Source organism: Crocodylus porosus, unplaced genomic scaffold, assembly GCF_001723895.1.
Source record: "Crocodylus porosus isolate Cpor-Errol unplaced genomic scaffold, CroPor_comp1, whole genome shotgun sequence".
Classification (NCBI taxonomy): Eukaryota; Metazoa; Chordata; order Crocodylia; family Crocodylidae; genus Crocodylus; species Crocodylus porosus.
In genome coordinates this window covers 11,598,560-11,614,232 of record NW_017728932.1, presented here as the reverse complement: position 1 = coordinate 11,614,232, position 15,673 = coordinate 11,598,560, and the positions used below count along the sequence as shown (strand labels likewise).

General features: G+C 40.0%; 2 protein-coding genes across 4 annotated transcripts in view; one reads left to right on the top strand and one right to left on the bottom strand.

Moving 5' to 3' along the window:
* The window catches only part of NF1 (neurofibromin 1), a 141,073-nt gene that overhangs the window by 24,568 nt on the left and 100,832 nt on the right, over nucleotides 1-15,673 (bottom strand). For all 3 annotated transcript variants that reach the window (XM_019545599.1, XM_019545597.1, XM_019545598.1), the window contains 12 exons: nucleotides 12,261-12,693; nucleotides 11,679-12,019; nucleotides 10,152-10,354; nucleotides 8,756-8,949; nucleotides 6,465-6,605; nucleotides 5,975-6,254; nucleotides 4,684-4,898; nucleotides 4,404-4,465; nucleotides 4,144-4,258; nucleotides 3,132-3,233; nucleotides 1,296-1,436; nucleotides 579-705 (listed from right to left, as the gene is read on the bottom strand). In XM_019545599.1, coding sequence (XP_019401144.1) covers nucleotides 579-705; nucleotides 1,296-1,436; nucleotides 3,132-3,233; nucleotides 4,144-4,258; nucleotides 4,404-4,465; nucleotides 4,684-4,898; nucleotides 5,975-6,254; nucleotides 6,465-6,605; nucleotides 8,756-8,949; nucleotides 10,152-10,354; nucleotides 11,679-12,019; nucleotides 12,261-12,693 — 2,354 coding nt within the window. The remainder of the gene's footprint in view (nucleotides 1-578; nucleotides 706-1,295; nucleotides 1,437-3,131; nucleotides 3,234-4,143; nucleotides 4,259-4,403; nucleotides 4,466-4,683; nucleotides 4,899-5,974; nucleotides 6,255-6,464; nucleotides 6,606-8,755; nucleotides 8,950-10,151; nucleotides 10,355-11,678; nucleotides 12,020-12,260; nucleotides 12,694-15,673) is intronic.
* Nucleotides 13,940-15,673, top strand: part of EVI2A (ecotropic viral integration site 2A) — a 5,269-nt gene continuing 3,535 nt past the window's right edge. Inside the window, exon 1 of the mRNA XM_019545601.1 lies at nucleotides 13,940-14,134. The gene's annotated coding sequence lies outside the window, so the exon portion shown is untranslated. The remainder of the gene's footprint in view (nucleotides 14,135-15,673) is intronic.

The following is a 15,673-nucleotide window of genomic DNA, read 5'->3' as shown; positions in this document are numbered from 1 at the left end:
TCACTAGACTAGCAGAAATCATGCATTCAATTAAAAAAAAATCAAAGTGTGCCCACATAACTAAATATTTATTTAAATTCCTCTAACATGGTAACTATCTGCCAGAAAGAAAAGAAGCCTGAAATAGAGTCTAAATAAAAATGAAAAAGAAGTTTTTAACAGGAAGTAGCACAAAAGAGAACAAACAAACAAAACCACATATTCGGTCATGTTTCTAGACTGTACTATTATAAATCAACTTTGTATTATTTATCCTAAAGCACTTTGGTAACTGGCTTTCACACTTCTGCAAAGCTTCCTTTAGTCAACGCACGTTCAATTTTGCATCTGTTTTGTGAGTCCAGCATTTGGAAAAAATTGCTTCCAAGTAACACTATAATTTTTGTTTATAAGCTTGAACTCTGCTTTCTCTCCAGAACATTTCACACCAGGCAAGGTGAAGAAGTCCTTTTATATTGACAGGAACGAGAACCATTTGCAAAAAAAATTAACAGAGCCAGAATTTCACCTTTATTCTTAGATTTATTTTTAAGTAAACTTAGACTGTGACATGCAATGTACAAGTTTTCTAGTCCTACCTTTTAGAAGGTGCCCCACTAGTGCAAAGTTAAAGTTAGAGTTGAAATTGAGTCCTACAAAATGATCCATCTGTTTGCAGTGCCATTCCAATGGTCTCCTGATTTCCATGAACACTTCTTCCGGACTCTGTTAAGAAAAAAGTAGTGCACAAAAGCACTCAATTGCAGATTACTCATACTACTAAACTCTTGGCAAAAATATAGACATCATAATAGGAAAAAAAAAAGCAGCTTCCATGGGAACACACAAATGATACCTTTACTGTAAGACTAACATTTCTAGATGCCAGTCTAGAGAGATTCTCAGCAATACTGTTTCACCTTTAAGTTGGGAGTTTTTTTTCTTCTTCTGGAGGTCAGAAAGGATTTGCTGCAGCTGTGTGCTATCTCCAAGTCAAAGAGTAGCTGAATTATTTAAGCAACAAGGGGAAAAGAAAGCAAAATGTGTTTTATCTTAAATGAATATCTTTTTACCCCAAAGTGACACTTGAGGACAAATGTAAATCAACATTAATGGGAGGATTCTTATTACAGGCAGGTTTGCATAGATGTTGGGAATTGATTTCCTGCAAGTCAGAGTACTTGGCATCCCTTCAGTACTCCTTGCTATGCCACCACTCAGTGAGGAAGCCAATATCTGATCCAGCTGCTGTCCAAGCTACAGATGCACAAAACATTAAAGGTTAGTCAGAGTTTAATAAGGGACAGCTCACTTACTTTGTCATTGAATACCCGAAGACTATCTAAGGTATGGAGATTCTGTTCAAGTAGTGCTGTACCTGCAGAATACAGGTTAACTTCATCTAGCTGCAGCACTGCCATTGCCACCCAGAAGAGAGCCTTGTGCATAGGAGAGTCCTAGAGGGGGGGAAAAAAATTTGCCACGATTTTCATTTCAAATCTGTTTCTGTAAATGAAGAATGTGACAAAAATGACAAAGATGTATACAGGTCAGTAATCTTGGATATGACCTGCATTATTAAACTATCTTTGACGTCTGATGGTGGTGTCTCCCTTTAATCACATCCAGTCTGAGGACAAAATAAACTGTGTCCCTGTGAGCATTCTCTCTGCATCTGCACATCCAAGGCCCACATCTACAGAATCAGCTGGAAGCACTCTCGTGACCAGTGCTTTCCCATTCTTTCCCTCCCTTTGAATCACAAACATTTCAAACGGATATAGCAACTGCATTCCACTAGCCTGGGCAGCAATCATTTCTCTTTGTTATCAAACATAGATTCTGTAAAAAGACCACACAGCACTGCAGCAAATTTAACCTGGTCATTTGCTATCCAATCAGAAAGGCATAGTAAAAAAAGGTGGCATTCAACAAAAATTCTACGACTCCCAAACGCAGCCATTCTTATTAAGAATAGGTCTTCCTCATTGACGACAAATATATTGGGGATCTCTATCCAGATCCTCCCTGCACGACACCACCTTCAGAATGGAGAGGCATGCATAGAGGGCTCGCAGGATTAGGATTAAGTCACTAGGCACATATTTCAGTGAGGCAGAGTAGATAATTAAAGTGAAATGAAATGGAACCAAATGTTTAAAGCCTATGTGACCTTCACTGGCTTTAGCACAAACTCTTACCGTTACAGTACTACTAGCATTTGTATTTGTACGAACTCTTACTACTAAGTCCATCTGGATGACATTCAAGATATATCAACACTAGGAAAGGAAGCTAAGGCTAATGTACTATGGCAGAACTGTGGATGCTGGAACCCACTGCTAATTATAAGTGCTACTTAAATGTCATCCAGATGGCTCAGACAATGCTGCTTATACAAAGTTACAAGAAGGCAGGACTTGAAATATCAGAGAGGAAAATCACCAGAGAGAATACTTGCATTTGTATATAAAATAAACAAGGTGTGTGTGTGTGGGGGGGGAGGGAATACTAATGAATGGAAATTTAATTAGTAAACTCACTTGCAATCAAAACAAACTCTATCCAGCTACATTCACCTCTAATAATCTCGAGGTTTAGGAAGCTCACCCCATGTTCAGATGCATCCCCTTTTAAGCAGTGTGCGCCAATACAATTCCAAAGGAAAGTTTTAAAGAGATTCATAACTGTATGCGCACGGTGTGTGCTGAAGAAGTCATGAACTTGAAAGAGGTATACAAATGGCCAAAACATTTCAAGTCAAATCAGACTGATACTTATTACAAGCTTTGATGCAGACCTGTGCCAGCAGTCACATACGTGAATGTTAAAAAAAGTCTGTTAGACATTAACAGTCATTAATGACTGTTAAAAAAGACATTAGAAACGACCATTTGTTAACCACGGTACCCACTTCTTTAAGCAGTAATTCCACGTCACACAAGCTCACAAACACAAACGAGCAGTGTTTCGTATCTGCCCTTAAACCTGGCTTACTTTGAGAGTAAAGGAACAGGAATATTGCCAGTGAGAGCCTCAGTTATGAAGTTATTTTTCAGGCCAGATACGTGCTTAGAGTTTTTATTTAGAGAACATGTTCTTCATTTTCTGTAAGAAAATTTAACACGCTATAGCCCTCCCATGTTAATTACCTTATTAAGAAGTGGCTGCAGCTTGGTGAGTGCTATAACTGTGGCTTCAATTAGAACTTGGCTGTTATAATTATCAGGGCCTTTTAAACAGCTCTCAAGTCCCTTTTAGAAAAAACAGAACACACAATTAGATCTCGTTTTATACAAAAAAGTACAAAGACCAAAGTGCCAAACAATTTTTCAATGCAGCTTCTAGTTGCGAGATGTTTCTAACAATTCTAAACTAGTTTTAGAGCTGAAAATGAACCAGATGTGATATACGTCTCACTGAAAACAATTTTATGGTGCATAGAAAAAAGTCAGGATGCAGATTGGTTGATTTAAAGGGCAGTGAAGCTATGTTATCTGTGGGATTGAGCACTTCTACTATTTCAGATACTGTTCAAGTAAATTTCAAGTGTTCAGAGCTTCAGGAGAACAATAAAATACCCCAGGGCAACTAATATTTGCTGTTACTCACCCACAACTGAACAGTCTACTTTCTCCTCTGATATCACTGATGACTTTACTCAAGTTAGCTGGATAGTTTTGAGAAACTTTTCTCCAGTTAGCTTTTCATTCAAATTCTCTTTATCTGCTTTTAACATCTGTTAAATGATATCTTCCTTTACTTGAAAAGGAAGTCACTAATGATGCAGATGCAGCTAAGTATTTGAACAAGGGCATCCTCACATTCATTCAAATACTGACCTCCTAAATTCAAACTCATGTCAATGCCCTGAATTCAGACAGAGACCAAATAGCCAAGCATGCAATTTTTTCATACAAGTAGCAATATTGGATAAAATTATTCAGAGGAAATAAAATTCAGTGCTATTATGTTTGTCCAGGCCAAATAAAAGCTGTGGCTACAAAAAAAAAAAAAGAACTTCCTATTACGCACCTATTCCTTGTTCTGCACGAGACTTTATCCTAAAAAAACTTACTATACTTTAATTTCTGCCAAATCAAGAATTTAAAATGATTAAGTACTTTATGAGTTACATAAATGATGACAACAAAAATCCTATACCTTGCTGAGAATTCGGATTATTTGTTTTATCTGCCCATGGGACACTCGTTTACTGATACAGCCAAAGACAACCAGCGCTCTTGGCTGGAGGGATGGATTATACTGGAATGCAAACCTGTGCAAAAAACAGAAGGGTGCTACATTAAACAAGTTTCTTTGCAGAATAAACGAACAGCCTGTGTAGAAAAGAAAAAAAAAAAGCAAGAATTGCTAAAGTACTAAATAGGTAGTTTTATGTTATTTTGCAGTCTCTAACATACTTCTGTGCTAGCTCCGTCCACTGGTCCAGCCACTTGCACGTTGGAATATCTCTCATGCAAGCCTAAAACAAAAGAAATACTATTTGAGTATGTGTAACATTAATCAAAAGCACCTTTCAATTTAAAGCATGTACCTGTAGTTTCTCTCAAAAAAGGGCTTCTTAAATGAGTACTTATTCCAAAACCTAGCCATCCTACAACACTCACTAGCCTGATAGCACAAGTAGCACTATGACTTTTTTATGCACAATGTCTTATCTTACTGCTTTTTAAGTCATACCTCCATGATCTCCAGCAAAGCTTCAGTAACTGTTTCCAGGGAAGTCAGTGCAAATGTCTCCCTCTCATAGGAACCAGGAGAGAACGACCTATCTCGATAACTGGATCGGAATGCTATGACAGCTGCTGATTTCACTTTGCTGATTCCAAACAGCAAATAAAATTTGGGCAGCGAGAACTCGGTGAGGCTCAATCTCAAAACTTGCTTGGTCTCCTCTGTTGAATAAGTTGGTATATATTAGATTTAATACAGAAAATCCTATCCCATGTATTTATAAAGACTTTTACAACCAACGCTTATTTGTGAGGAGCTAGAAGTGAACCATCTTCCCAGCTCCATAACACCACGTGCTTTTGTGCACATTTTAATTTTTTCCCCCATGCTACTGGCCTGCATTTATGCCACTAGAAAAATAAGTCTGCTGCATCTCAAACGGTGGTCACAGAGACTGAGTTATGTTGAAAAATGAGCAGTGGGCACTTCAGCTGGGGAGACGATTACCTGAAGTCTCTCTCAAATGTACTCTAAGAAATAAAAAAGTGCAAATAGCTGGCTTATACATTTGCAGATGGTACCTGGCAACTCAGGTTTAGGCCAATTAAGGTTTACAAATTCTGTTTTAGGCCAATAAGCCAAGTCATTTAATTAGTGGAAGCTGCAAGACTGAGTTTTTTTCTGCATACCTAGTCTTTAAATTCACCACGCCTCACTTCTCCCACCAGTAGACTAGGAACATCAGCTATCTCTCTGACTTCATGCAAAGATTATTCCCTTACTGTCAGTAAAGAGCTTTCAGATTCTTTAAACAGCACTCCGTAAGTGCAAATAAGCATGTATGATTAAGTAAGGAGTAGGGTCCGTTTAACACGCATGTTAAATCTGTGCGCGAGTGTGATAAGAAATGACAAAAGTCATACTTCCTAATGAGTTTTAACCTAGATGATTCTGATTTTTTAACTTGGGATCTCTGAAATGCAGAAAAAAAAAGTATGCAAGTTATCCTGCCTAATGCTTTAGTTTCACAATGGTCTTCCATAAGCGATTTTGGTTACAGCAGGTAATTTCCACATGCTCCACTGCACCCACAGTAGACCAACCCTGCTTTTATCTATGATCCAATACTATGCTAGAATTAATCCTTACCAGTATAATGAGAAAATGCAACACCTCCACCCCATCTTCAGCCTCATACATAATGACTTTGGAGAAATGAGGGGAAGATGACAGCTCAGGGAAACATTTGCTAAAACAAGTAGAAATCAACGTAAAATAACATCTCGCAAGAACTTACCACTGAAGTGAAGTTGTGAACAAGTGCACAGAGAATGAATGATGTTGATGACCAGGCCATGGGTGGAAGCTCTAAGGGAAAGAGGACCAGTGGCCACCAACAAAGTAACTACATGGAAGAGGTAGGGGAGATGTGCTGCCACATCAAGAGAGTTGTTAAAGGAGAGCATCAGCATGTAACGTGCTAGAATGGCAATATCATCCCACATCAGGTGTTGTTCTAATGTAGGAGTTGGAGACAGGCAGGTCTTGTCGATTATTTTGCACATCCTTCCAATTACCTGAAAGGGAGCAACCATTTTCTTTTAGTTGAAGCAAAAAACAGGGCTCAAAATTTCAGTCAAATCCTATTACATTTAAATTTAGTATAATTTGGATGATAAAAACACATTAAAAAAAATGTATCGTCGTGCTGTTGCTTAGACCTGGTATAAAGACCAGTTATTAGATTAACTAGATTTAAGGGGACAGTAAAGAAGGGAAGCACTCACTTTGCTTGAAACCAGCTTCACATTTCCAGAAGCCAGAGCTACAGCTGTATCTGCCATAACTTCAGCTTTTATGGATCCTAAGCCCCCTGTTGCACTAGTTTTGATGAAACTGTCTAGCACTACGTCAAGTAGATCAGTTATCTGTTGGAGAAATTAGTGTCATTCAGAAGTAAGCTTCATTTGTCTGTATTAATTCACCTATTAAACAAGTGATACTTAAAGATATGTATATGCTACAAATCAGAACACCAGTTTCAGTGATTTCTTAAGAAAGATTATGCCTACTTTCAAATAATAGTTGCAAGTCTGAATTAAGAGCAATTCCATCAAATTCCATTACAGCCATGAGTTTTAAGTATGTGCACTTATCAGCAAGGCAGAGAGCAAGAGGAATTAGTTTACATCATTTGCTGTATCTTCCTTCCCATTTAATCCACGTTGTTCAGTAAAGTACTGATTCTAATGTAAATTGCATTTGAGGTATATCAATTTATCTAAAAAAAGTAAAATCATATTTCTGCAAAGTGTGGCTTAAAGTGTAGCTATGCACCACTTTAGCTGTCCACAACACCATAATTCGCATCTTGCCTGAATTCAAGTTTTGAGAAAACTTATACCCACATTTAACATGGTTAAGTAATGCCAAAATGTTTCTCTTTAACTGTCCAGACCAATTACTAACATTGAATGCATCCCTATGCAATATCTGATTGCTGATCCAAAATCCACTCCATTCCCTGGGTGAAATCCTGGTTCTCCTGGATGATAAAACTCCCAAGACCCAGGATTTCACTCTTTTAATTCCACATTCTTCACACTTGTCTGAATCAAGTTTCATACTGGAAATGGCATAATAAGAATGGCACTTGTAGCGACACGATTTAGGACTGCAAGCTGTACTGAGTTTAGAGGTTCGAGTGAGTCGAACAGGAGAGGGGGCCCAACAATTCCATGCCATACATTGTAAAGGAATTTCGAGAGGCTGTGTTGTATCATTTATTTTTCAGTGAGAAAATTAAAAAAGCATGAAAACGGAGAAGTGAAGAAGCAATGAGAAGGTGTTCGCGTTGTCAACAGGAAGGCCACTGCTAGCCAAGCAGAAAAGCAGGTGTGTATACTCATGGGGGGCAAAGCAGGCCTCCATTAGCTCAAATGATCTATCTGGATGTCACATCTGTGAGACGTTTTTCTGCTCCACCTTTTTCTGTCCTGGGGCAGAAGAGGTACTTGGGCTAATGGCCATTTGGACTGGGAGATGGCCTTGGATACTTCTATGAATATAAGGGAAGTGCTGAATTCTGCTGGTTTAAAAATGATTAGTGGTATTGGATTTTTTAAGGCCTACTTAAGATTTTTACTGTATTTACTTAAATCTAAGATGAGATCCTTTCCCGCAAATCAGAAGGGAGAAAAAAGCCCCTTGTCTTCGATTTGCATACAAAGTGCAGGGGAGAGGGGCAGGTGGCTGCTGTGGCTTTGACTCTGGCTCTGTGCCCAGGTCAGGACCGGAGCCAGATTCACAGCAGACACATGCCTCCCCCCTCCAACTCCGCTTGCCCTCTGCAGCTTCTTCCCTTTCTCTCCCTTACTGTCAGGTGTAGCTCGGTTCCAGCGTCGACTGGGTTCCCTCCAGGGCACAGAGCATGTGGAAACTCCGTCCCCTGCATGGCCAATCAGCAGTGCTGACACTGCTGCAAGGGCTCAGTTTCCACATGCTGTCCTCCAGGAGGGACCAGAGCCTGAGTGCATCTAACAGGAAGGATGGGGCAAGGGGCAGAGGCTTTGGGGCGGTGGAGATGCGGGGGTGTCAGTGGTGGTGGTGGGGCAGGAAGGCTGCAGGAGGAATAAGTGGGAGGAGGCAGAAGGCAAGGAGGCCACTTGACCTTCCCCAGACACTACTTTCCCTGCTTTAGCAGTGGGAGGGTGTAGAACTTGGAGAATTACGGTATTTATTTAAGTCTAAGTCAACCCTGAATTTAAGACAGCCCCCCTCCCCTTTATGAGATTCTATATACAGAACGTTTATCGTTTTGTAGATCATTTTCCAAGTATAAAATCTAATTATTGGAGGGTTGCACTGAATTCCTCTGCTGTGGTAACACCCTTGAAATACCCTGCATTCCCTAGGTGAAGTTTTAAAGAACTATAATACATAAAATCCAAGGTATTTCCTAATCTTTAAGTCTCTGTAAAGGCTACAAGTATATGAAAGCTCAACTATTATTCAACTGATTAAACACTGGCAATTTCATGTTAAATACAGCAATACTGAATTTCTGCAGTATCAGCACCTGTCCAAGGCTTCCCCATATCTTCGCTTGAATGGAAGGATACATCTGCTTTTCATTTATTGTCATTGTTATAAGCTTATCCAGAATCGCAGTGACTCGCTGACGTTTGGCATCATCATTGTGTTTACAGAACCGGACTAGATTTGATAACCAGGGTGTCATGTACTCCAGGCAAAGGTGCTTCAGTTCAATACCTAAAATAGAAATTAATTTTATAACCAAAAAGACAGTTTTGAGCCCTTCCTCATGCAGGCACAGGACGCCTCAAACCAGGAGCAGTATTCAAGTTTTAGATAATGCCTTTAAAATATGAATATTAATACGATCAGAAGATAAACCTCCATGTCTTCTGGGCATCGTTCTTCCAGAATGAAGCGTTTACCGTTAACATGGACCTCAGACTTTGTGAGGTTTGTTCTGCAAATATTTTGGAGGAATTCATAACACTACGTACCACAGGCCCAACCAAAATGGTCACTGTACACAATGTAACAAACATGACAGTGTTTCCAACAAAACTTTACGCCTCTAAACCAGGCACTTGGTCCATGGAGCTGTATGATCTGGTCCATGGGCTGCTGAACCAAACCCACACTCCAACTCTGGCCCTGGGCACTATATGCAGTGCATGGGCTCAACCCAGTGCCATGGAGTGCCCTGCCAGACTAGCTCCATTCCCTGGCTGCGGGGCTGGTCTGGATTACATCAGGTCAGAAAGCCACTGCACGCAGCACACGCTCCAAGCCAGTCCACTGTGCTGCATGTGCTATGGGGCCTGTGGAGCCCTGCACAGTGTTCGCAGCACACGCCAGCCCCAGGGCTTGTTGTGTACGTGGCATGCGGGGCTGGTACCAGGACTGCATGCAGAGCTGGGTCCAGCCTGAGCATCACAGGCAGCATACACTCCATGCTGGCCCGACGTGCCCTGGGGTCTGACGCATGTTGGATGTGGGGCCAGGTGAATTTGACACTCCTGCTCTAAACAACCACTAACTGGCTTCAGTGCTTTAAAATCTCTTGTGGAGTTGTACACCTTTATTTCAGTATCAAAAAACTTAAAGAATGTTTAAACCTTAGACCATTAAAGAGGAGAGGACCAGTTTCAGACAACATGAGAAAGCAGTCATATCAGCTTTGTTTTCTTCTCCACCACAGCAGATTCATGACAACACTTGGCTCCACGTCGTTTCCTCACCTGCTGATTAGCACACACAAAGGATGGATAAACTCAATTTAAAACACCTGCAGCTTCTGTAGGATGAACCTGTAATTGAAGCCTACTACATTAAAGGACTGACTCAATAACTTAAGTGTTTAATTAACTCAGTAACAGTCCCGTTAAACTTGAACTCCTTGGAATTCACTGTTAACATGAAACAAAATAAGCATTACTTACTAGATTTGCTAAATCCAGAGATGCACTCTTCCAAAAATTCTAAGGTAAGGTGTGGCTCGTTAGCTGCCAGGGTTTTACTAATAGACACAATAAAAAGGGTGTTGTTGGCAGGGATACAGAGACCTGAAGTTTCCAGTAACTGACCCTCAATCTTTAAATTAAAGGTACAGGTTAAGGCACACAGAAGATTATAGGCAGCGGACCTGCAACAAAACATAAATACTACATTTTAAAGTAGCTCTCTTATGAGTCTTAACATTTTGTACATAGTAACTACATTCAAATAATATGAGAGTGGTATTAACATTAACATTTAGGCTGGTTCCACCACATAAGAAAATCAGTGTTTGGATCCTGAACTTAATTTTGTCTCTCTTAAACCTCTAGCAGAGCCTGTGGGCACTGTGGAGACAGGCTTCAGCATCTGGGAAAATGAATGAGCGCTCTCTCACTTGCATTCACCACTCTCTGATAAACTTAAAAAGCATCACTGAAGGGCTCCATGTTCCATTATTTTAAGATAAAGTAATTAAAATGACACAAAATATTTTTTTGGGGGGGGGGGGGGGGGAAGGAAGGACAGATGAAGCATTCTAAAATGACTGCCAAGAGAAAGAAACTGTTAATGGTTCTTCAGACCAATATGAAAATCAATGTAAATATCTGAATGCAAATAATTCTTCCAGCTGTGATACTAAATAACTTCCTTATAGCCTCTTTTGTAGCTTGGAAAGTCTCCCTTTTTTATATAGGTGAAGTATAAATGCTTATATTTTAGACAGGTGCACTTTATACAAGTGAAATATAAGCAGAGTAAAGCAATACTAGGAGAGAACCAAAACCATCAGAATTTTGCACTTAATAGCGATTGCAAAATAGCGTTTAGAAAAATTCAAAATGCCATTCCATTTAACTTTTTTCAAACCATTTCGGAGCTACTCAAGCCACCCTGAATCTTGGGAGGCCTGAGAGCCACACAGCTCAGGAAGTTGGGGGTTTCCAGGCAAACAGGGAGCCAGAGCTGTGACAGCCTCGGCTCCACCCCGCCTGTCTGGGCTGCTGAACAGCTGTCATTCTGAGACTCTATTTAACCAACCAGGTAAGCTGCCAAGCTACTGAGCAGCTAACCTGATAGGAAACTCAGCAACAAAGGGTAGCTTCATTAAAATAAGGGTCCTTCCATGGAACATCCTGATCTTGAAGAATCAACCTCTTCCAATGGAGAGAAAACTGGGCAAGAAGTAACAAACTCCCAACCAGCTGTAATACTGCTTATTCCACTACTGAGTTGCAAATATAATGCATTTTAGGAGGAACAAAAGAAACAAAGTTTGCATCAAAAACAATAAAACTTAGCAAAAAATAACTGAAGCTATACAAAAAACTGGTTTTGCTTTTGAAAAAAATCTTATTACCAAAGGGTAAATTGCATGCTCATGGAGTTACATTTGCTTAAACCACTTGGTAAAGGAGCAGAAACAAATCCTCTTTTTCAGCAAAGTACATATGAATTTAAGAGATCTCTACCGCAAACTTGGGTCTGAGCTTCCCAGATTAAGCAGTGCTATATTCAGAAGCGTTCCAGGAACATCCTTAGGACGGATTTTCGTATGCTGCGGAATGGAATCTGGTTGCGACAGCTCCCATCGAGTCCTTATGTGGATGATGGACTGAACGATGGCTTCGCACTCCTGATGCATGAAGGTAAGTGGTGTGCCTTGGTTGGCAATCGTTAAGGTGAACTGGTTCTCATCAACCAGGCATATTTCCTCAATCTCAGAGGCATAGTAAATGTCATTCAGAAACACTGTTTGGCCAAGGACTCTTGTTCGCTCTGCTGATGTTACCTGCACAGCAGTAGACCCAACCTTTAAAAAGAGAAAAAGCAGGCTATAATTCAATGCCTGTTGTTTATCGGCAATTACGACATTGCTTTTTAAAGAGGAAAAGTGGCTGAAATTTTAATGACAAAGTCATACCAAGCAACGTGATGTGCTAACTATTGGTCATGTTTTCTCCCTATGAGCTGATGAAAGCAAGACAGTAAAACAATATGCAGATGTGATGATAGACAACTCTCTTCCTGGTGAATTGCAAAGTTACACTTACTTTAATAGAAACTTTGGTGTCCTTGTGGGCCAATTTGAGTGCATTATGGAAAACCTTCAGGTCCTCTTCCAAAGCCAAGGTAGCTGCTGGGAGCTTCTGCTGGTCATGTTCAATGTGCTCTGCCAATTTCCCAGGTGAGTCTATGAAAATAAGCCTTTTGCTGCCCTTCAGGCCTGTCAGAAGCCTTTCATGGTATTTTGTGTATTCTCTGACCCAGGAGTTACAGTTGTAAATAAAAACTGCTGAGACATTTTCATAAGCAAAGCCTGGAAAAACTACAAACCACTTGGAAAGGAAGTCTGTTTTAAACCGATTGCTGGGGCCCGCATGAGTGAGGTCCACTACAATCTCATATGGCTTAGCATAGTATGGCTTCAAAGTTAGCAGGACGTGGTATATCAGTAGGTCGCCATTGATTTGACCCGTCTTGAACCTACAAAAAAAGGAAAATGTATTTTACACAAAATGTGCCATCATTTCTTTAACCAGGACTTCAGGGTAAGTTTGTAGCTAGCCCTACAGACACCATATCTTCCAAACCAATGATAATGGATCTGCAGTGACTGGGCAGGCAATAGGCAAACAACATCCATTGCCATTCACCCTTAGCTCATCTACATTACACTGAACATTAGAACCAGTTTTACTTTGCAAGAAAATGAATAGAAGGATGACACTTTTCACCCCTTTTTTCATCCACTTTTCATTGTGAAAGAGGTTACTGTATAGCCAAGCAACTCCAGGAAGACATGATGAAGAAGCTCTGTTCAATTTCTCAAATGAAGGAAGGAAAAACAACAACATATGCTGGAGAGGAACTGGCATATCAGCTACCTGAAAACTGTATGACACATCTGTAGTTTGGATCTCAATTCATTTATTCTTCTACACTTTCAAATCCCACCTATGCTGAAACATGAAAAAGGTTATTTATTATAGCAGTGCTGTCTGAATTAAGGATCTACTGCCTTTCTCTTACAAGTTCCTCTTGAAGGGCTTGTTACTTGGATCTCCTCTTTGCTGTAAGGTAGAACGCTGCACTTTAGTGATTAATCAGGGATGTCCAACAGGAGCCCCCTGATGAATAAAGCTTCTATGCCCGTTTGGTCTTCTGAAACCATTTTTCCATCCAATTAAAAATAAAATCTAAACATTTGCATTCCTTTTATGCAAAATTGCTGCTTCGCACCTTTGTGAAATGACAACCTCCTCCCACATAAAAATCCCAAGATTTCTGAACACTAGGCATACTGCATGTTGCTTTAACCAAAATTGAAATCAAACTCAATAGCAGATGGTGAAAAAACTGATACATTTATGTGTCTACAATAGCTCAATGCTACCACTGATATTTTCCAACAAATGAGGAGTAGCATAAAAGCAGAAATGACACGAATGCAATGCAAGTTTTTGGGGTTTTTTTAAAGCTAAATGCAAAAGTTAAACAATTGCGATTGCACTGGAAACCCTACTTTCTATTTTACTTGGGGCACACCGTCTGGGCATAAGGTAACAAATATAGGTTTTTCTGCCCTAAAAGCAGAGATTTTTTTCTATGCTGTTTCCTGTTGTTCTGAGAGCTAATTTGGGCAAGATTGGGTTCCCGCCCCCCCAATGCCTAACGTGTCACGGTACAGTTGCTGCAGAAAGGAAGTGTGTCATCTCTTGTGGTTTCATCTTTTAAGTAGAGCACCAAAATACATTTCATTTTAGTAGCAGGTTCACTCTTTTTAAAAAAAATTGCTATCTTCCAGTCCATTTGCTATATGCTGACGGCTAGTTTCATCCCAAGAAACAGCTCAAGAAACGCTTGCTAATGTGGGTAGAATAATCTGAATTTCAACTCTTATTTTGACCATAAAACTTTTGGCAAGGTAGGTGCACATTTGCTTTCTTTTTCTTCAATTTAATTTTCAGGTTTGTTAGAATGTGTGAAGCCTTGCAAGCAGAAAGCGTTTTACAAAGCTTTAAATAACAAAGATACTTATTGATGACAATCAGTAGCAATAAGAAGTACATCCTTTCAACTACATTATTTAGCTTGTGTGCAGAAAACTTACTAAAATTACATACGTTAAACTAACGTGGTGCCTATTCCAGAGCTGGAAGGAAGAATTACAAGTGGCAGCTGCTACTTAGCTCTGCCATGCCTGTATTTTACAGATCCTACTGTCTGTTGACAAAAGATCTTAGCAACCCTTAAGCAACTAAGGATCAGCTAAAGAGACTAAAGTAACCTCTTAATTATCAATTCCTTTGCTTTCATGAGTTTAAGTGACACCCTGAAGCAAAAGGCTGCAGTCTAAGAAAGCTCATGTCAATTTACTTTATTAGATGTATTTTGGTACTAGCTCGTTTCTCTCAGGATCAGGGCCCAATTGTGCCAGATTGCAGAACTACTTACTGAACACAATCTGGGCCCTAAATAATTAACAATCTAAGATCTTCATTCCTGCAAACAGACTTAAACGAATGCAGCTGCCTTTCAGAGCTGAGCTCCTTGATGGGTTAAAAAAACCCCAGATTCCAACAGGTAAATGTAATCTAGATGAGGGACAAATATTGAGGGGGCATGGTAACAAAACAGAGAACATTATGCATGGCTCCCTACCCTCTCAATATCACTTTTAAGTTGGTCTTCAGATCAGACCAATTTGGAAATTACCTTACCCTCCCCCTTCCCTCCATAGTTCTCAATCAGCACAAATTTAAATACCACACAACTAATAAATGGAAATATGGCATTGTCAATGAGAATTTGCACGTACTCAATAGTCTGAAAGAAAACGGACTGAACCTTTCTGAATATATGTCTAAGGAAAACAGCCATGATGTTTTTTCAGTCATTCCAGTTTAAAAAGAACTCTCTCTCTCTCTCGAGTGAGTGAGTGAGTGAGTGAGTGAAATAGACTGAATCTATATTACATGTTTTATTTTAATATAGAGCTATTTCATAGATATATACACTCAAGAGCGAGTTCTTTGTAAATATGTGGGCTAATACTTATGCATCTCCTAACAAAGCAGCTTTGACACCAGCTTAACAAGTGTCTTGTCAGGGTCTTACGCTTGGGAAATCATGCCCAGGGGTCATCAACATGGGTTCATCAAAGTAAGGTCCTGCCAGACCAACCTGATGGCCTTTTATGACCAGGTAACTAAATCCCTGGATGATGGTATCGCCGTGAATGTAGTCTTTCTGGACTTTAAGAAGGCCTTTGACACTGTCTCTCACCCCATTCTCATTAATAAATTGAGCGACCGTGGCATTGATGCCTACACAGTTGGATGTGTCAGAAATTGGCTGATGGGGCATACCTAGAGAGTGGTGGTGGACAGGTTGTACTCGACCTGGCAGGATGTAAATAGTGGGGTCCCCCAGGGCTCAGTCCTGGGGCCTACACTGTTCAACA